This window comes from Botryllus schlosseri, chromosome 15 (assembly GCF_051294905.1).
Source record: "Botryllus schlosseri isolate E-star chromosome 15, Bs_hap1, whole genome shotgun sequence".
Taxonomy (NCBI): domain Eukaryota; kingdom Metazoa; phylum Chordata; class Ascidiacea; order Stolidobranchia; family Styelidae; genus Botryllus; species Botryllus schlosseri.
The window spans coordinates 21,907,958-21,927,970 of record NC_137250.1 but is presented as its reverse complement, the minus strand read 5'-3'; the positions used below and the strand labels follow the sequence as shown (position 1 = coordinate 21,927,970).

General features: G+C 38.8%; 3 protein-coding genes across 7 annotated transcripts in view; 2 read left to right on the top strand and 1 right to left on the bottom strand.

Moving 5' to 3' along the window:
• The first annotated feature begins 479 nt into the window (after positions 1–479).
• LOC145458146 (uncharacterized) lies at positions 480–3,942 on the top strand. 5 transcript variants are annotated; one of them, XR_013921077.1, is made up of 9 exons: positions 480–580; positions 732–835; positions 1,378–1,541; positions 1,603–1,812; positions 1,874–1,948; positions 2,006–2,189; positions 2,505–2,650; positions 2,867–2,961; positions 3,797–3,942. XR_013921077.1 is itself a non-coding variant. In XM_080336509.1 (8 exons), the coding sequence occupies exons 6-8, from the start codon at positions 2,590–2,592 to the stop codon at positions 3,899–3,901; spliced, it is 261 nt and encodes an 86-aa protein (XP_080192635.1). In that variant the 5' UTR covers positions 512–835; positions 1,378–1,541; positions 1,603–1,812; positions 1,874–1,948; positions 2,006–2,186; positions 2,503–2,589; the 3' UTR covers positions 3,902–3,942. The 5 variants fall into 5 exon arrangements, 2 of the variants coding, with proteins under 2 accessions (XP_080192635.1, XP_080192634.1); XM_080336509.1 differs by having other exon boundaries at positions 512–835; positions 2,006–2,186; positions 2,503–2,650; XM_080336508.1 differs by having other exon boundaries at positions 513–835.
• Positions 3,943–5,349: 1,407 nt separating this feature from the next.
• LOC145458144 (uncharacterized) lies at positions 5,350–17,456 on the bottom strand. Its single transcript, XM_080336506.1, has 7 exons — positions 17,341–17,456; positions 14,983–15,043; positions 14,636–14,722; positions 10,637–10,798; positions 10,029–10,103; positions 7,242–7,325; positions 5,350–5,681 (listed from the first exon to the last, which is right to left on the bottom strand). The coding sequence occupies exons 1-7, from the start codon at positions 17,425–17,427 to the stop codon at positions 5,365–5,367; spliced, it is 873 nt and encodes a 290-aa protein (XP_080192632.1). The 5' UTR covers positions 17,428–17,456; the 3' UTR covers positions 5,350–5,364.
• A 568-nt stretch (positions 17,457–18,024) lies between these two features.
• Positions 18,025–20,013, top strand: part of LOC145458138 (uncharacterized) — a 28,504-nt gene continuing 26,515 nt past the window's right edge. Inside the window, exon 1 of the mRNA XM_080336488.1 lies at positions 18,025–18,117. The gene's annotated coding sequence lies outside the window, so the exon portion shown is untranslated. The remainder of the gene's footprint in view (positions 18,118–20,013) is intronic.

Below are 20,013 nucleotides of genomic sequence, written 5' to 3'. Positions count from 1 at the left end.
TGCCACTATCGAATCATAGCAATTTACATCATTGTAAATTGCTATGATCGAATGTTTTTCCTTTTGTCACACGCCGCTTTTGCGTGATTTTGCAGATATTTTGATTCTTGGCCATCCCAAATTTTGGAATCCGAATCCATTACGGCTTCAGGCGGCAATTTGAAAGTCTTATGAATTCTGGGTAATCCGAAAAACTGCTGCCAATATAATGCTACACTATTTGATAGTTCAATAGAAAAATCCTGCTACAATCCGACTGTCAAAGCAAATTCAGAATCCGGATCTACTCCGGCTACGCTGAAAACCATCCGGCTGCTCATCCGTACTCCGTAGTGTAGCCGTCTAGCCGTCGTAGCCGAGTGACTCACTGGCTTAAGGCACTTTCTCCTCACGCGAACACCCGTTTCGGCGCGCAGGTTTCAAACCGCCAGACAAAAGACAGGAGCGCTCTGATAATGGCGGCTTGCAGTGCAGATATCGTTGTCGTTTTGGTTTTAGTAGCATTCAGGGAAGTCGCAGTTAATTGAGGCTAATCCAAGCATATTTCTATAGAAGAATACCGAAAACTGCACTGTGCAAGGTAATTTATATATGCTTCTTATATAATCATAGTTAAGGACTTGAGGTAATACGATATAACTTCATAGAACTAGTCTAGTCTTTCTGGTAATGTGATGTCCACATCATAACTAGGCGGCTATGTCTGAATATAATTCTGTGATTCATTTCAGATCAACTAATAAACTATAGAACTCGTGCGGCTTATCATGAGCACATTTTCTGGATATCAACTTACTCAAACCTTACTTTAAGGATTTGCTGCAAATGAATATAGGTGGGTATTAGTCGATCAATAAATCGAGCAATCATTTGCTGTTGTGCTTTTTGTTGAACAAGAACAACCGGTTGCTGTTGCTGTAGATGTAATCCTGTTTGGAATCGGTGTCCTGTGCTCACACTATATTTTATTTTTTAATTATTTTTTATTAAATTACTTTAACTTGGAAAATCATCGCTGCTCACCTGATATATCAGGCAAAAAGGCCAGCGATTCCAATCAGGGCTGTAATACATAAAAGCTGGAAAACCGATGTAGAATTGATCTCATTCTCATTGATTCCATAGCTTATATCTTATGAATTGTGAATTGTGCGAAATTGTTTGTATCTATAATAGTATTGCATGGCTGGTGGTTGCGTAAGAATGTAAATAGCACGGTAAGGCCAAGAACAAAAAGCAACCATAATATGATAATCGCAATTGGTCTCTGTATAAAAGATATAGATGAAATGCTCATCCAGTAAGTTATAAACTCAGATTAGCGTACTGTTTTCCAAGTGGGCCTACCTTGCCATCTACATTATTCATCTGTTTTAGATGTATGGAAGGTAACTTTTAGTGATATAATAAAAGTTGCGGAGAGTAGTGGCTTGCCCACATCTTTGTCATTGTCTGGACTGAAAATGAAGCGCAGCGGCCAAAACGAAAACGTCAGCGGAACAAACAATTTTTGAATAGTTCGGCGTCAACTGGTGGTCAAGGTATACCCTTTTATTCTGTGCAATATGGTATATATATATGTAAAACGTTTATAATTTGTAGATGATGTTTTTCCTGCAAGGAAGAAACGTAATCCAAGTATTCAGATACAAGACATGCCAATTTCAAGAATGCGGTCATCTTATGATTCTGGCAAGCAGGAGTGATATCAATGATGCTCGCAATGCAAGTTTGCCATCATTAGCGAAAAGAGTGTTCAAGAATGGCATAATCCCATCATTGAATGTAACGGCCAGAGATCTAAGTCCTGCAGTAAGTTCCTAGCACTTTGATGCGTTCTCGAATTTGAGAATAAAGTCTCGCTGTTTTTCAGATGCTCCTTCATTTGAAATCATCGCTGAACTACAAAATTTTGACCATCAACAACGCGGCCTGTCATAAAGTAATGGTAAGTTTATCACATATGAAGATCAATCCAACTTCCTTGTAATCGAATCCTTTTTAGCTTGTGCATCAAAGACATAAAGTTGCAGAAAAACCAGATGATGGATTTCCTCAGACATCATATCGGCAATTACTCCAAAAGACCTCAATCGAGTGCCCCAATTTTGCTGAAAGATATAATTGAAGATCCCTGTGAAACCTTGTCACAGCTGGAACACCTTTGAACAACGGCAAAGTCTGAACTGGTATGTCTTTGTTTCTCATTCGAACAAAGCGATTGACAGTCTAAATCAGGGGTGTCCGCCGACACCAAGGAATCATTTTCAGACACAGCAGGGGTCCTTTTCGAAATTAGTTCTATTATCCAAAATTGAATTGCCAATGTGATTTATTGCGAAATCGCAAAGTCAACCAAGCCTTTGATGAGCGTGACCATGAAATTTATGGTGTGGATGGTTTTATCTAGAATGCCCATAAATGTCATTGTTAATTCTGGTGCAAACCATTGATGCAAGGCAGTACCATCTGTATTGTGTACCACTAATATAATGTTGTTACAGGTAGCCGCTTTAATGGGATTCCGGGGTGTACAATTGCTGGAAACTGTCGAAAATATGATGACCAGCATAGCTGTAAAGAAGGTATATGGAAATCCTAGTCTTAAGGGTCAAAAAAGCAAGAGTGACACCTGAAAAGACTATTAGACGTAAGTTATCAACGGTTATTGAACGTAGTCAACGTAAAAAAAAGTTGAGCCAAAGCCTCGATTTTTCAACATTTTAATCGTTTGACGTCATATGTCGTCACTGATGTGCAAAGTTATCTACTTTAGTACTCTAGTTTTGTTCGTTGTCTGATGGCTGATGTATAATATACCATGACTGGACAGTGGATATCTTCATCTAGTTATATCTCTTTTTAGAAGCATGCAGAACGGCTCATCCTGACCTCGAGATCCCAGATAAAAGAACTAAAGATCAGGTTGCAAGATCTTTAACTGTTGCTGGATCTTGCAAGGTAATTTCGTTATTAAGTTTGATGATTGTGTGGTGTGACAGTTGTGTCTTTTATGATATTATTGGACTGTAAGTGAATTGTTCTTACCGCTCATCTTCAGAACATTGTATATCAGTGGTCCCCAAACTTTATGAGAAAATTTACGAGACAGGCCTTTGACAATTTCCCTCCGCGGGTCGCATTTGTCTCACACGGGGAGAATAAAATTTAATTTGAATAACTCTACTTCATGTTGATTTACAAAATAATTTTAAGCAACTTCGATTTTGGTTCAGACAATAACCTGTCTAAAAAATTTTATACTCTGGGAATTAAAATATTCGAAAATTTCTGGATCGTGTGAATTTTTGGAAGGTACTTCGCAGTCATAAAAATTGTCTCGCAGACCCCAGTTTGCGAACCACTGCATATATTTACTATGCCGTACATGGAATGAGCGATCATTATCACATCAGCCTCTCACAGGCAACTATTACCATATTAATATTAAAATGATAATGTAAAGAACAATCTTCACCCCGTGCCCAAACGATAGGTTTTGAAATCCATTCCCAGCAGCACGTCTTCATGACGCCAATAGCATGAAAATCTTCTCTATAATGACAGGCATTATTGAACTTGAACAGGTTCTGGTTTCTCATCTTGAAAGCGTAACTGCGTTAATTATATATTCAGTGATAAAGTAAAGGTCATGTCGCTTTTGAAAGAGGGCTTGAGGTCTTTTGGTTAATGTAACTCAGATCACCATCCCATTTTACCCACAACCAAACACATAACGACTTCTGTTCTACAGTGATAATAATCAATTGTAGTAATTTACTCATTTATGTTATAGGGTGGCGATAAAGAAGATAACAGGAGCAAGGCTGTCATCACAGAGTCTGACAATTCCGACAACGATTTCGAACTTATGCTTAGGCAGCAATATTTGCTGAAGTGATTGCGCAGTTCTGTGCTGATTTAATACACGAACAAGCCATGCATGATTTGTAAAATCATCAGTCAGTCTTCATTGATAAGGGCAGTGCAGGATGTGGCAGGTCCAGGTACCCAACCAGGTTCAGTGGTCACCTAGGGTCACGGTTCACCTAGGGTCAGGGTTCATCTAGGGTCTAGCAAGATATCATGACAATGTCATACAGGTATCTTTGAAGATGTCCTATATATGTGCAAATGTGTCGACAGATTTATATAAACAGTACATATGACTAGATATATTTTGAAGTAGTTGAGTCATATACAAAATATATCTGCAATATATTCTGTGTTTGCTGGGCAGATATAATTTCCGGCTCTAATCCCAAAAGTTACTTGAGTGCTGTTTTCCTGTATCTCAGCCCAATTTCCGCATACATTTAAGAAACATTTACAAAATAGAGGACAAATTCTCAAAAAAGAGGACATTTGGGCGTCCCCCGAGGACACTTTCAAAACAGTCAAAAAAGAGGACAAATCCTCCTAAAAGAGGACGTAAACTTAGTAGCTTTGTATTGCGTGCTTTGTATGCTGCGATACGGCCGAAAGAGATTTCAAGTCATCCATAGCCGAATATTTTGTCAAACTATAATTCTCTCTGATAAAGAAACTCTTAGTCAAAAGAGGCGTGAATTTAAGTGCTTGTAAGAATCATTTCGCGCTACTCGACTCGAATCATTAGAAATAATACTCGATTCAGCCCTACTTATGAACCAAAAATTTGCATCGACGTGTTCCTATAAGACACCAAATTTACGTGAACAATAATTGGCTTCCGAATCCCGCAAGTTTTACCTTGTACAGAATTATGAAATGCTGACATTGCGAGAGCAACTGATTCCATACCAATTCTGAGCATGGCCCAAATCAGGATTTTACCCAAGCTGCAAGTTTATCTTAGTTTTACAGTTTTGACTTAAGTCAAGGGGAATCATTTTCATCAACGAGTCAGCGAAGGAGCACAAGGTTGAGTGCGAGTCCAATTCATAGTGTTCATTATTAATTATTATCGTATTCGAGTCAGGTTCAACCACTTTTTTTAAACTCTTGGGTGGTATGAGAGGCCAAGCAGATAGATAACAGTTTCTAGACCTATTTTAAAATATTGGTCCTGATCAATGATCCCTCTAATTTGTGACGAGTCTGCGCACACTCACCAACTCACTGCGCAGATCCTTGGAAAACCGTGCGTAACGACTAAAAAAAAAGTCATCACTTAAGATTTTTTGTGCACAAGTTAGATTTTCTGTGCGCAGAGACCGTGAAAGCACTGCGCATTTGCGCACGTGCGCAGCTTAGAGGGAACATTGGTCCTGATACCCAAGACTTGAATCCAGTCATAGACTTGTATATAACTTGTACTCGAGTCATTACACAAAGTGACTAAGACTCGTTGAGTTTGTTTCCTCAACAAGTTTTCAGTCTGACTTATCTGTCCTTACAAACCACGGATGCGTCCTGAGTGTGATTACATCCGGCGACAAGTCCCGGAGTGACGTTGCAATCCAGTATATCTGCTTCCCTCCCGCTGCATTGTACATTTTTTAACCAAATCGGGCCCATACCCCCTCCACTAGTTCCCGATAAGGTTGCCGAGCGGTAACCGAGCATTCGACAGACCACTTGTGCGTCAGATATATCCCAACCTTCGTCACAGATAGTTCCCCACTGGTTGAGATAGTAAATTTCAACTCTTCCATGATTGTCCGCTCCATCGACGAGGCGAATGTTCCTGATAGGGTGGGCTGTTTATAGCGATGGACATTACCAAGACAGAAACAGGGCGTTATTAATTTTTGTCCTTGATGCAACGGACAAGCGAAGGTGTATCTAGAGAGGTGTTGTAAATAGGGTTGGGTAAAACTGATTAATCTGAGCCGAGCATCAAGTGTGGTGCGCATTTGCGTAAATCGTATGCGCGTACGATACTCACTCTCGAACTAAATCGAACAAAATGAGTGAATATGTCATCGCTGAAGGAAAAGTGGGAGTAAAATTGAGCACGGGGGTGTAAATTTGTGTCGAGCTTGATAAGGGGGGCGCTGAGTCGAGAATGGCTGGGACCAGTAAATTAGAGTAATTGGAGTGTAACACCCGTAATCGAATTGTCTTTTAATTTGTGAGGTGTTTCTATATGCTGTAATGTTTATTTAAATCTAATTTCTGGTTTTCCGTAAAATGCTACACAAGAACTGCATAGTGCGGAATGAGGCAAGCTTGCAAACATTCGCCGTTCTCGTGCTTTTGAGAATGAACTGTGATTTGATACGAACTGAACTTGACTCGATGTCCAAGTTTCCGTGAATTCATTAATTTCAATTTCACATTTCATTAAATCTAATTTGGAAAATCTGAAACTATTCTAGTTGTCCAACTCTGGGACAGTCAGACTTGTACATTGTACAATGGTGTTGTTCAAAAATTTTTTTTTTCAAATTTTTGCGGCTATTTCATAGAAATGTGAAGTTGGCTAGAAAAAAACGTTGCACACCAAATTTGGCTCAATTCCAACTAGTAGATGTGAAGCTTCGGGAGTTTGAAAATTTTGAATTGAATGTTAAAATATTGAATTTTTTTCACATTTCACTGTCAACCTCATGAAATTGTTGAGCTGTCTGAAATAACGATGCATAACAATTTTTGCCTAATTCCAACCGGTAGAAGCGAATTTATTGCAGTTGAAAATTTTGGATTTGAAAAAATAGCATTGATGATGGGTAATCAAATCATAGAATTATTAATGAATAACTTAAATAGCTTCGCTTCTATGGGTTGAAATTGCGTCAAATTTGCTTCGCATCGTTTTTGTAGACAACTGAACAATTTCATGTGGTAAACAGTAAAATTTGAAAATTATGATAAATTCAAAATTTTTAAACTCCTGTAGCTTCACATCGACTAGTTGGAATTGAGCCAAATTTGTGTGCAACGTCTTTTTAGCCAATCTAACAATTTTATCAAATAGCAGCGAAAATTTGAAAAAATTGTTTTTTTTGAACAACGGTATTGTACAAGCTACCAGTCTAGATAGTTCACGGTCATGTAACTTCTGGTGTTTTGAGCAGTCCTAGTTCCAATTGTGGATTTAGAATCGGGTCTTTGGTCTGACCCGCACGCAAATCGAACCCACGACCTACCGATCAAGACAGGATTAACCATTACGCTATCTTGTCGCTTGCTTACACCTCTGCCATTTACTGTTTACAGCAATGAATGCTATACCAACTCAAAGTGTTACATTGGGTTCGTCGAAAAAAATTCATCAACTTTACTATGACATTAACAGAGCTACCACTACGACTTACTATTAGTCTGCCTCCATATTTTCGAAACATTTTCAAACTGGTCATCTGCGACCGACTCAAGGAGTGCCATGTGCTCGATCAAATCTGAAATGAACGAAATAGATCTTTTGCAAACTCCATGCAGATTTGGATGACTCGAGCTGTCAAATCAGAGTAATTAGAGAAGGGGTTGGCAAGTGCTTGAGCTCGCGGGCCACATTCCACATTTGAATCCATTGGTGGGCCGCGCTATATAAAATAGGGATACTTTGCAAAAATTCAATATCGTTATTTGATTATATAGTGACCAACACCATGGACATAATGGACAACCAAACATTGATTTGATGATAATGTAGACCTGTACACGTGTCATAAACATTGTCGAGAAGTTATGAGCTATCCGTCTTCATTGTAAAAATTAGGGAAGAAAGTAGGTGGTCCCGATTCTAAGAACTGGATGTAAATTTGAGTCTGTGAGCAGCGATCTGTTCATAGATTTGCTGATTGTACTTTTGGTTCAACTCCAGGACACACAATACTGACAGCATCATAAACAAACCATGTTACATTTATATACACTTCTACAATATATGAATAAAATGAATATAGATACTTCTACAACAGTGTTTCTCAACCTGATCACCAGCGCCCCCCAGGGGACGATTTGGATTTTGAAGTGGTCGTAAACGTTCAGAGGGCGATATGGGGGGGGGGGGGGGGGGATCAGGGGGCGGTATGGTGGTCGCTGAAAAAAAATGGTGTCACTGTCGCAATAGAGCAGTGGTTCCTAACCTTTTTCCACCCACATATCATTTCGAGTTTTTTTTACGAGTGCCGAAGGCGGTCAAAAAATGTTTCCACTCATTTCAATTGCCAATAGCCTAATGATACAAACGTATTGCTGTTTAGAGATGTTTTGTGGGGGGTTCGGAATAAATTAGCTTGATAAAAAATCCATTATCTCGCATAATATACAAAACAGGACAGATGCCGGTTGCACGATAACAGACTACAGAGCTATATTTGAAGTAGAACTTGGGGGGGGTCCGTGACGGTCCAAAGGAAGTCCACGCAGCCAAAAAGGTTGAGAACCACTGATATAGTAGAACAACAGCTATATATGTCCCTGAGTTCTCATTGCAAATTACCATCCGTCAAAATCTGTCAAAACTCGAAATCTTTCGTCGCGGAGCTCCACGCGAAACATACTCCGACAACGTTTGCGACATGTTTCCATGAATGCAGTGGTTTATTAAAATCAATGTAAAATGAATTGCGCATACTTTTAGATCACCAATTTCCCGTTAACGTACTTCCGTCATGCTAGCTCGGGTTATTTTCAACAAAATGTTTTGAACTAACTATTTTATCCTGCAGCGCACAGCATGTCGAAAGTGCAGAAAGAGGGCACTGTACCACTTTTGAGAGTGTGAGCCCTTTGTACATTAAAGATGCATTGACGCTTTTTGGCGAAAATGAGTAACTAAATATTCTTGTATTTGAGAGCTACAAAAATAAATCGGCAGAATATTTCTTCATAGTATCATAAAGGAGGATGCTGTCTAGTGGGTTGCTCTATTTGGAGTACAGTCATGGTAAAGTTAATAACTGGATGCAGAGATAAATTCAATGTGAGTGAAGATCTCTACTTAGTTGATTTGCTAGTCACAGAAAGCAATAAAACAAAACCCAATACAATGACATACCCTATTACCAATCGCAGAGGTGAATTGGGGATGTGTAGGCTACACCGGGCTGGAACCAAATGGGATGAGCCCGTACCCGATGGCTGTTATAACAACCTTGATTTAATCCCGAATATAGCACATGCAATTATTATAGCTTTAATTAGTAGAGTGATTTTCGGGCGTGATTCAAGCTATTTCCAATAGTGAAGTCGAAAGCCCAAAATACGGACCGGGCATCGAACTCTTACCACTTGTTTTACTACCATCCTTAGAATATGGGGGGGGGGGCGCCAGACCAAGGTAATTTTCGATAAGGGGCGCTGCATGAAAAATATTACGAACCATGTTGTACGCATACAGAGAACAAATCTATCTTAGACACTCGCGAAGCGGTTTTTCTAGTACAGCACTAGAAGTACTGAACTCGTGTTGTCAATCTTAAATCACACTCGTGGTCCAAATTAAGTCATTTACGTTTCATTTTCTGTGAAGTTTAGCAATTGAAACCTTTCAAAACGCAAGTACCTCGAGGTTGGGCTGTCGCACCATCAATGAAATTTAAAAAATAACTGTGGTAAGAATACAATTTATCATTGTCATGTTGGAATATATTAAGAAAAATCCTAATCAAGTACCCACAACAATTTGATTTTTAGTACGAATTTTAACAATATTTTTACGTTTCTTGAGGCTTTGGCGGGCTGCACGAAAAACGGCGTTGCATTCTGTAGTTTTCCGCCGATATTTAAAAGATATGGTATCTAGTATTAGGGGCATTTCCAAAATTTGAGAGCATTTATTCGAGATATTTACAGACATTGCTATGTTTGGACATGAAATAATCTAGAAAGGTGGCATTTGGACATCTTATACTTGAACACACGATTACTACTTTTTAGCACCTTCGCCTGTAAGCTATTGAAAGCTGTAAGCTAAGAAATGGATGAATATTCCCCAGTGTACCAGTCGCAAATTATAGATTTCCAACTCCCTATTACCGTGCTGAGACGTCACGATAATTGTCGATATTTTTTCAACTTCAACGGCCTATTGACTAAATATTATCGACACAGAGTGTGTCACCACTGTGATCGCGACCAAACGGTTCAATCCTTACTCGCAGTCTTTTCCACAATCTCAGTCAGTAGATCCGTCCTTGTATTAAATGCCTCCCTGGCTGCCACTGTTATATCTGGAAATAGGGATTATCATCAGGGTTGAGATTTTTTGGTGACTCGACTTGACTCGAGTCATTTTTCAAACGCATAAAACGACTCGAGTCAATTTGTGTATCGACTCGACTTGGACTTGAGTCATTGTGCTTACTAGGTACTATCGAATGCTTCACATTCATAATATACCAATTTTCTTTACTTTTAACAGTTTCTGGTCGCATTTTCAAGTACCAGTCCAGTACTAATAGATGAAATACCAATAGTTTGGTGAATTAAGTATTTTTCCAAATGACGATGAAATGTCGGTCTCGAGCTATTTGCGCAATGACTCGAGTACAAGTCGAGCCAATACAATGATCGACTCAGGTCGAGTCAAGTCATTTTCCATATCTTGAGCAAATGCAATACAGCCCTGGTCTCCTGCTACTTGATTACAATCATTAGAATGAATGCTCGTCAGATTCGAGTAATCGTAGGTAGAGTGAGGATGATAAAATCAACACTCTGCCATGGTCAACAGCTTGGGAGACCTTGCTGTAGAGGACCTTACTGTCGGCATATAAGTCAAACAGGTCGCTGAAGAATGTCTCGTGCTGTGACATAGTTGCCTTGATATCTTGATCGGCATTTTGAATTTCTTCAAAGTTTCTCTGCAACGTATTGCTCAGTTGTTGCAAGGATGCGAGTTGTCTGTCTTTGACAGTCTGAATAGCTAAGAAATAAAACATAAGTTTTTATTAGTACTGCTCTAAAGATCTAACAATCCCTTAAACTCCTGACAATCCATATAGGATAGATAGCACCAAGTAGCGTTACTTCGGTGAGCATATGAGGTCTAAAGCCAGTTTAAACGGCTGGCAATGGTGGGTTTTTCCTAAAAATTTTGCTTCACTTTTCAAGACTGTAAAACACAACCTCAATGAGATGCGAAACCAATAAGTAATATGTCGTTGGATTCAGAATTTAGATGCGTAACCAACTACGCCACGAAGCCAAACGAGAGTAGGGCAACCGAGCGTGTATATAATCAAGAAGACGAGATAACCTTGTTGTAAAAATGTACCGGTGCATGTTTTGGTTACTTCCTTATAGAGTCCGCAACATATACCTAGTGTAATAAGTACATGCTATTCACTGCGTCAGAGATGTCTTCTGTCAAACAAGCCATGAGTTACTGCTTTGCTCAACTAATTCGATAGATAATATCAATACATGGTAGAGCGTTTCACCGTAAATATGCAGTCCGACCGTCTCATACCATTGTGTCTTATCGCATTTTGCATTGTGTATGTCTTGAGCAGATGAAAATCTAATCTGACGATTACACAGGGGAACAAAAAAATATTTTTGTCAAAAATCATCATTATGTTAGATCGATTTAGGGGTATATCAGGGGCGCTGAGTCCTAAAATGACATTACTTTTGCCGAATTGGCCATATTTTATTAGATATTACCTCTTCCTACACCCCCCCTCATTTAAGCTACAGAAAGAGTCAAATGACACTTATCTCGTCACCGATGATTAGTGGGATCAAATTTAACACGCTTTCCGACGCTTTTTAATATTAGATACTGTCCCTTGCTATAATTTTCACAAATTTCAATTCATGGGTGTTTTATTAAGTATTTTAATAATTGAGTGATAGCTAGACAGAGAAAGTGTTGTAATGACTTGGATTAATTTTGAAAGATATGTTACGTGAACACGTTGAACATGAAGCGATTCAATAGGTGAAATGTCTTTAAGTGCACTGACAAGGAGTACTTAGGTATGATGTTGAGAGATCAAGATAAACGCAAGGCATCGTAAACGCCCCGCCAGCATTAGGCTAAAACTTCGAAAGGAAAAGTCTAAATCAGTGGTGTCAAACATACGGCCCGCGGACCGCATCCGGCCCGCCAGACGATTTCATCCGGCCCGCGAAGCAATTTTGAGTAAATTGAAACATGCACACTTGCAACAAATGCTGAGATTTTTTGTAGGAAATACTGTTATTAAATAATCCCTCAAGACAACAAATGTCGACCATATGTCAATAGGTCACATTATTACTTCTCGACTGCGGTGTTGTGGTTTCACCACAGTTACCGATAGGAACAATTCCGTGACATTGACACCCAATTCCGAGGGAAGAAAAGTGCACACTGATATCAGAGTTTTATGGAAAAATGGCCCAAAACGCAATTATTCACAGAAACGAAAACGCCGATGCAGAACTGTTGTACGCGGTTCACTTGAAAAATATAATAGTCATACAAAATATATAATTCAGATATCTGTGGTCGCACTGCGGCGGTGTCAATTCCTACTCAAAATGTCCCCGGACTACAGTTAAATCTCTTGTAATACTCACTCCTCACACACACGGCTAACGCCAGATTATACTAAATACTCAAATCGTCGTTCGTGCCCCTGATTTAACGGTTCATATCGGTATTCAACCGGCCAATTATTGTATTTTTTTGCCAATTGCATTGTTCTCGAATAAAGGTGTTGCTACCTGCTAGAATAAAGCCCCTTTGATCCGTAGAACTATGTAACATACTATCATCTATATATATTTGGTAATAAAGTATGCAAGTGAAAAAAATTGAAATCAGTTGACTGGGGCGGCCCGCGAGCGATTTGAAGGTTTAAATCCGGCCCGCGACGCAATTTGAGTTTGACACCCCTGGTCTAAATGATGCAATTTGTAATCCCCGAAGTTTTGTGCGAGACAAAAAGCGACCATGATGATTGCTATTTTTACATGAATGAGATGTAAGGTTGGAATAAAAACAAGAAGTCATAGTCCTCAGCATCGACTGTGCTTTACAGTTAATTAACCACTCCCCTGAAATTCCAGTTGCAGCTTTATGTCCCTGCTAGATCTGATTTCGAATGATGCTATGGTATAGGATGTAGTGAAAGATGTAGATAGCATTAGTATATGCTGTAGAAAATCCATTAACACCGACTCCTCAACATTATTACGAATACAGTGTGAACCAACGCCTTTTACTCGAGATCAGCTAAACAACGAAGGTCTTGCCGTGTGTTGAGACGACAAAAAAGAAACCATGGGGGATAACGTAGAGCTGTTGTTCACGAACTTTCTTGGATCAAGGATATGCATGAGCATAAAAGTTCAGTATCATCGCTTCCCCAAAAACCCGGGAAATATGAGTGAGGAACGAGGTGGAAGGTTTCTCCTATAAATCAAATAAATGGAAGAGAAATATCAAGATCGTTGGGATGCTCACATTATGACTGATTACTGCCAGCAGCCTATTGCGAATCTTTCCCCATCAAAATCGTACAAGAGGACTTTCCTGCAGATGACTTAAAGCTAATTTGAGTTAATAACTGGAGTTGCATCTAAGAACTTCACTAATCCACATCCCGATATTGATTTTTTTGTACGAGAATATTTGAATTCTCATTGCTAAACAAAAATATTGGTTGCTTGCTTGTTTATTTCGTCTGTGTTTTGTTTACAAATTGTCGTCTTTTTGTAGGTTCAGGCATACTTGGTTTGTTTACCGAATTACTGCTATTTGTTGTTCACTTCAAACACATTGATCGGTATAGGAAGCTCACTGTCACAAATTACAATATATTAGGAGAATCATATGAAAATATGAATAAATGGAGTACCGTACTTATTTTTGTGTTGAATTTGTGGAAAAGAATAGATTATGCAGCACAGTTTCGTTCGTTGCGTTTTACATTTCTCACATTCTCGTGGTTTCAGTACAGACGGGCCTACGAAAACATTTAATATAGGCTGTTAGGATAAAATGTGACCTAGTTTGAATAAAATGTATAAAATAAAAATATCCAAATTCGGTGATATCTTGAAAAATGGAGCCAATCTGCAGAAACCACTGCCATTTTCAAGCTCAGCGCCCCCGATTTACCCTAAAATCGTTCTCACCTACCATGATGAAATTTTTTTTGTCCAGTGTCATTGATTAGCCTATATATTGATCTAATTTCTGGTCTTCTGAAAATGCTACAAAAGAACATTATCCTGCTGAACGAGCCGAGCTTGCTGTACAGACATTTACCATCCTCATGCTTACGAGACTGAGCTCTGAGTTGATATGAACTAAACATGACTGAATTTCAAAGTTTTAGTAATTCTAATTCTAGTTAAATTTGGAAAAGCTGAAATATTTCGAGTTGACCCACTCTGGCCTGTTCTGACCATGCCGATTACATTACCATGCTACTTAACAGCTTGAGTGGAATGGGACCATGTTCATTATAGATATTTGGATCGTTAAGTAAATTCAACCGTTGATCAGAAAAATTTAGGACTTTGGAATGAATAGAAGTAGGGATTCTACAATTTTAATTTTCATATTAAAAAAATTTCCATTGGAAATTTGATTTTGGAATGATGGGAAAACTGAATCAGTAAAACATATACTATTTCTATACACGTGAATAATATATTGACATTGAAATAAACATGACTATTTTCGGCTGAGACTCGTCAGGGGTAATCATTAGCAACTAGTAGAGGTTTCAAAATAACATCACAGTCATGAAATTCCGATTACCTTTTGCCAAATCCTCTAAATTCAGATGAAGACTATCGTTAAAGCTGACCAATGCACTTTCCTGTAGCTCACTACTGGATGCGATACCTGAAAAAATGTTTCAATCAAGCAATTTCGGGGATTGATAATTAATTAACATATTACCGTAACTGAGAATTCTCAGGCCTACCAGTAATTCATGATCGCAGTACTGTAACTAAAAAAACAATATCATGGGTGTGACTATGATGATTAATTGATTATATTTAAAAATAAACTATCGGACACTATGACAACATTAACAAAATGAACACTGTAACTAGTACCAGCACTTTGAATGCAAAAGGCATAAATTACACCCAATATACCTGGAAGATATCCACTTTGAGAGTCAGAAATCTTTGAAATAATGAATGATATGCTCTGAAACTGAAAAAATTCAGTAATTAAATTTATGTTATATAATTCATAAATCAGTCAAATATTTGCATGTTTTAGTAGTGGACTTCAAGAAGTTGTCTGGAAATGCTATTCAGGCAACACCGTTATTTGCAAACAATGGAATTGGCAAAAACACAATGATCGGAAGATTGAACTCAGTTATAAACCACTAAAACAGTGGCTCTAACGACGATATAGTTGGAATATTTCTATGCTCCCTTGTTTTAATCGTGATGCGTCGTGGCCCTGTGTATCTGTGGTGACGAATACAAGAGCTTGTACACGCGGACATTCACATTTTGTTCATTATATCACCAATTCATCATTAAGTCTCTCTGGAGACCGGGACTGAGACCTTTTGGGTCAGAGTGAGAGATAAACCGCAGTGTGACCAAAGATACTTGAATTATATTCTTTGTGTTGCTATAATATTATATTCTGTGATATTTTACAATTTTACATGCCAGAATTTCCGATTGTCGTTTCCGCAATGTGAATAACCAGGGCTGTAATGACTCGAGTCATGACTCAACTCGAGTCGCGATTTTTTTGCGACTTGACTTGACTCATTTTGTCAAATACGTAAAATGACTCGACTCGAGTCAATTTTTGTATTGACTCGACTAGTGCTCTAGTCATTGTGCATGACTCCAACCAAGTCATATGACTCGGGACTAGGACAACCAAGATAGACATTTCATTGTAACTTCAAAGAACAGTAAAGTCTCTATATTATTGGCATTTCATCTATCAGTCCACATACTTGAAAATAGGGCCTCAGACTGTTAAAACTGCGGAAAATTACTATATCATGAATTGAATAGTATATTCATATTAAAATGAACCCGAATATTTTCGGCTGACACTCGTCAGGGGTAATCGTCAGCAACTAGTAGAGAATTCGAAAGAACAGCGTATATCAACAATCGTAACACAAAATATGACGTCACCAGCATGAAATGTCGAATACGAGAGCGTTCAATGTACTAGTTGCTGACGATTACCCCTGACGAGTGTCAGCCGAAAATATTCGGGTTCATTTTAATATGAATATACTATTCAATTGTATATTGAAGTTCTGTACCTCAAAGAAGCTATATCATGAATGCGAGCCATTCTATATCATTCGAGCAGAGTTGAAAAAAGTGGGTTGAACTCAAAACTGAACAGTGAACAAAATGAATTGGACTAGGACTCGAGTCAAAACGCTATGACTCGGACTCGGCCCTCTATTAGATGTCTTGGACTCGGACTTGACTTGGTGGTGAATTGAAAATGACTCGACTTAGCTCGAGTCGAAACTATAAAAGTGAGATTGACTTGTGACTTGGTTACAACCAATGTGAATAACTAGTATTTGGTCCATTTTTCCAGAAAACTCAGCACTGCCAACAGATGGTTATAATGTGGACATCTTGAGGGATTATTTAGATCAAAGTATTTATTGCTAAAATCTCGACTTCTGCTAGAAATGTTCTGGACAATACAATAATTTTTCAACTTACTCGGAATTGCCTCGCAGGCCGGACGAAATTGTCTAGCCGGCCTGATGCCAGAGTGGAATCAGTGGCAACGGCACGCGCAACGTCACGCGAGCATTTATATGTGATCACGCCAATTAATGAATTATGCTGACGTCACAAAGCGATACCATAGTTCAGATTCAGAATAAGGTGCTTGCGCTTTACAATGAACGTAAGCAAGCGTGGCATTTGCGCAACAGCGAATATACGGCGTAGCCCTAGTCCGGCGTATACCAGGTCTATTTTAGCACATCGTGTCATTCAATAAGTAATTCAGTATTGGATCAGAGCGAAGAATAATTCCGTCACGCGGATGAAATTTTCCAATCACACGAGAAATCCGTCTGTCACGCACAACATGTTGTACAAAAACAACCACCGATTCCAGTCTGGGCCTGATGTAGCCCACGGGCCGTATGTTTGACACCACTGCTCTAGGCCAAGGTGGGTGTCTAATTAAAAGACTAGCGTACTCCAAGTCGGTTCGGCCCCCTCCTGTCTTTTCATTATATCGCAATCCGGTTATGTTTTGATTAGATGATGGGTGTGGTACCGGTACACAAAGAAAACGATGCGATATAGGTCTACCACACAATGACAGAATTTAGGCAGGTTGTTTGAAAATACAGTTCATAACTTTGCAAGAGTAAGTGATCCAATTGCTCAAGAACACAAGTATGTACCAATATTGGCAATGGTTCAATATGTAAATTTTGTACATTGCCCTAGAGAATCTATTGTGCTGAAAATCGTCACCCTCACCTGCCACAGGTAGAACAATAAGATACCGGATGCAACGCAGCTAAGAGCAAGTAGAACACTCACTATCAGTAAAGTTTTTGCGAACATTTTCAATAATTTCTGAAGAACAATAATACTATGATCAAAAGAATAATAAGGCTCTCAAGTCTCAATACATGAACAGTTGAACACTTAACGACGGACCGCGGCAACTTGCAACACAAAAAGACGGACTGTGGTAATCAGAATCGTGTTTATTCGGTTCAGTTCAGTATATAAATAATTTGACCGAACACGCCAGGAGATTGCAATAAAATATAGATGGGTAATCCCGACAAGAGTAAACCTATTGATATAAACTCGTTAGCCCAGGAACGGATACGAAATTGGCCGGAACCGGACGAATAATTTCTCAGGCCGGTACTGTGTGACGTAACTATTCGTTCTGTTCGGACCACTGAGCTATATAAACACGGTTCGGACGAATAGCCACTGCCTTGTCAAGAAGTGCAATAAAATAGCGATGACCAAAATAATTACAAAATTCACTTTAATGTGATGTAGAACATACATGGTCGCAGAGACGGTACATTTTTGAACTTTCCACGTCGTCCATACTCTTATGACGTCATAATGACTGATTCTCGAATACTCGACTCGACCCAAAGCCTGATAATATGCTGATTGCTGATACGTAATTCAGAATCAGAATCGATTCACTGAGGTATTCGTTTTTGCACAGCCCTCGGTAGGACTAAAGAATGTAGAAAGACTGCACTTCCAGGTTCGATTCGCCAGGTTCGAAGCCGTCTTCCGAGCAGACTCGCTGAAGCGCGCAGTTAACTTAATACTTGCTAAGACTCTGTTATGTGAATATTCCCAATTTTTTCTGTTAGGAAATGTTTTGTTGTGGCGCATTGCCAGCAATATTGGCTAAGTGTTGCTGACGAATTCCAAAAAAAAAATATGGTTAGTCTTGTCAGCATTTTACGGTGTTTTTTTGTCGATGAATTGTATTGATACCGTAATATGTCCATTGTCGACTGACATTTTATTTAGACCAGTGTTTCTTATGTTGTTTTTATTACTATAAGCCTACCATTATTTTGTCGGAGGGAATGACATTGGTCTACACAAATTTAAAATAAGAATGGTACTGAAAGGTGATTCCGCGAAGCGCGAAGAAAATTTCGAGTTGAAGAAATCCGGCCAATATTATTCCACTTTATGTAATTTGTAAAATAATACGCGTAATTAAATAACATATAATTGGTGCTTCGTACCCTTATTGGGTCCGTGGACCCCTGTTCAAGTATCGCTGATCTAGTCGCTGCAGATAACTACCCTACAAAAAATAACAAGACAAATTTGGTCTTATGGTCTTAAAGTGACTTTTTATTAAAAAATGTCTGAAAGACCAACCGGTCTTAAAGACTGATCGGTCTTAACAACGATTTTTTGTCTCAAAATTAAGACTGATATTTCTCGAAAATAAGACCATTGTCGCCCATGAGTGCTGTGTGGATATTCATGTCAGTGTTAGGTTCTGCATGAAGGGAAGCATAACATACCTGGATTTGCAGTTCATTATATGGCCTACCCATTATATAACTTTATCATGCTATATAACACTTACCAGCTTGTAATCAATCCTCCAAACAATATATAGTGTAGTCTGAGTAGCCTATATAATAGTATTTGTGGTGGGTGCGACATGCCAACACCATTGTGTCAGTGAAAAGTGACAAGGTACAGTAGGCTACTTTGAATTTTTGTTCTGGCGCAAATGCATCCTGTATTTGACTTATTTGAAGTGTGACATGTGACCAACGAGAAATGGACAAACATGGCACCGCCAAATACGTTTTGGCTCTCCGCTCCCAAGTCACTGCTAGATTGTATTTGCAATGACCTTTGATGGATCAAAATTTGTCAAAGAAAGGTAATTACGTCTTGTGCTCCGGGCTCATGAGAATTTACCATTCTGATTTATAAGACTATGGACCATGATGTTTCTTGATTAGCAAAATTCGTCTTCAAAATAAGACCAGAAAAACTGATGCATCATAAACTGTCTCAATAAGATAGTTATGTCTTAGAGCTCCTGACCCATGTCAACTTTCCGGTCTCATTTTTAAGACCACTAATCATGACGTTTCTTGATTAGCGAAATTTGTCTTGAAAACAAGACCAAAAATACTGACACATTAAAAACTGTCTCAACAAGCTAATTATGTCTTAGAGCTCCTGGCCCTGGTCCATGTCAACTTTCCGGTCTCATTTTTATGACCACAAGTCATGTCGTTTCTTGATTAGCGAAATTTGTCTTAAAAACAAGACCAAAAATACTGACACATCAAAAACTGTCTCAATAAGCTAGTTATGTCTTAGAGCTCCTGGCCCACGTCAACTTTCCGGTCTCATTTTTAAGACCACAAATCATGTCGTTTCTTGATAAGCGAAATTTGTCTTAAAAACAAGACCAAGAATACTGACACATCAAAAACTGTCTCAATAAGCTAGTTACGTCTTAGAGCTCCTGGCCCATGTCAACTTTCCGGTCTCATTTTTAAGACCACATATCACAGTGGTCGGGAACCTATGGCTCGCGAGCCATATATGGCTCTTTTGGGTATAAGATAGGGCTCTTTGAGAAATTTTTAATTTTGTACTTTATTTATCAATATTGCAGCA

What these genes read in the sequence shown, in the direction of transcription:
- LOC145458144 (XM_080336506.1), bottom strand. Translation starts at nt 17,427, where the DNA reads ATGTTCGCAAAAACTTTACTGATAGTGAGTGTTCTACTTGCTCTTAGC. An exon ending in TATTGTTCTACCTGTGGCAG is followed by an intron (nt 15,044 to 17,340) that starts GTGAGGGTGACG and finishes GAATTTTTTCAG; the next exon opens with TTTCAGAGCATATCATTCAT. An exon ending in GTTTGACTTATATGCCGACA is followed by an intron (nt 10,104 to 10,636) that starts GTAAGGTCCTCT and finishes CCCTATTTCCAG; the next exon opens with ATATAACAGTGGCAGCCAGG.
- LOC145458146 (XM_080336509.1), top strand. Translation starts at nt 2,590, where the DNA reads ATGGAAATCCTAGTCTTAAGGGTCAAAAAAGCAAGAGTGACACCTGAA. An exon ending in ACCTGAAAAGACTATTAGAC is followed by an intron (nt 2,651 to 2,866) that starts GTAAGTTATCAA and finishes ATCTCTTTTTAG; the next exon opens with AAGCATGCAGAACGGCTCAT. An exon ending in CTGTTGCTGGATCTTGCAAG is followed by an intron (nt 2,962 to 3,796) that starts GTAATTTCGTTA and finishes TTTATGTTATAG; the next exon opens with GGTGGCGATAAAGAAGATAA.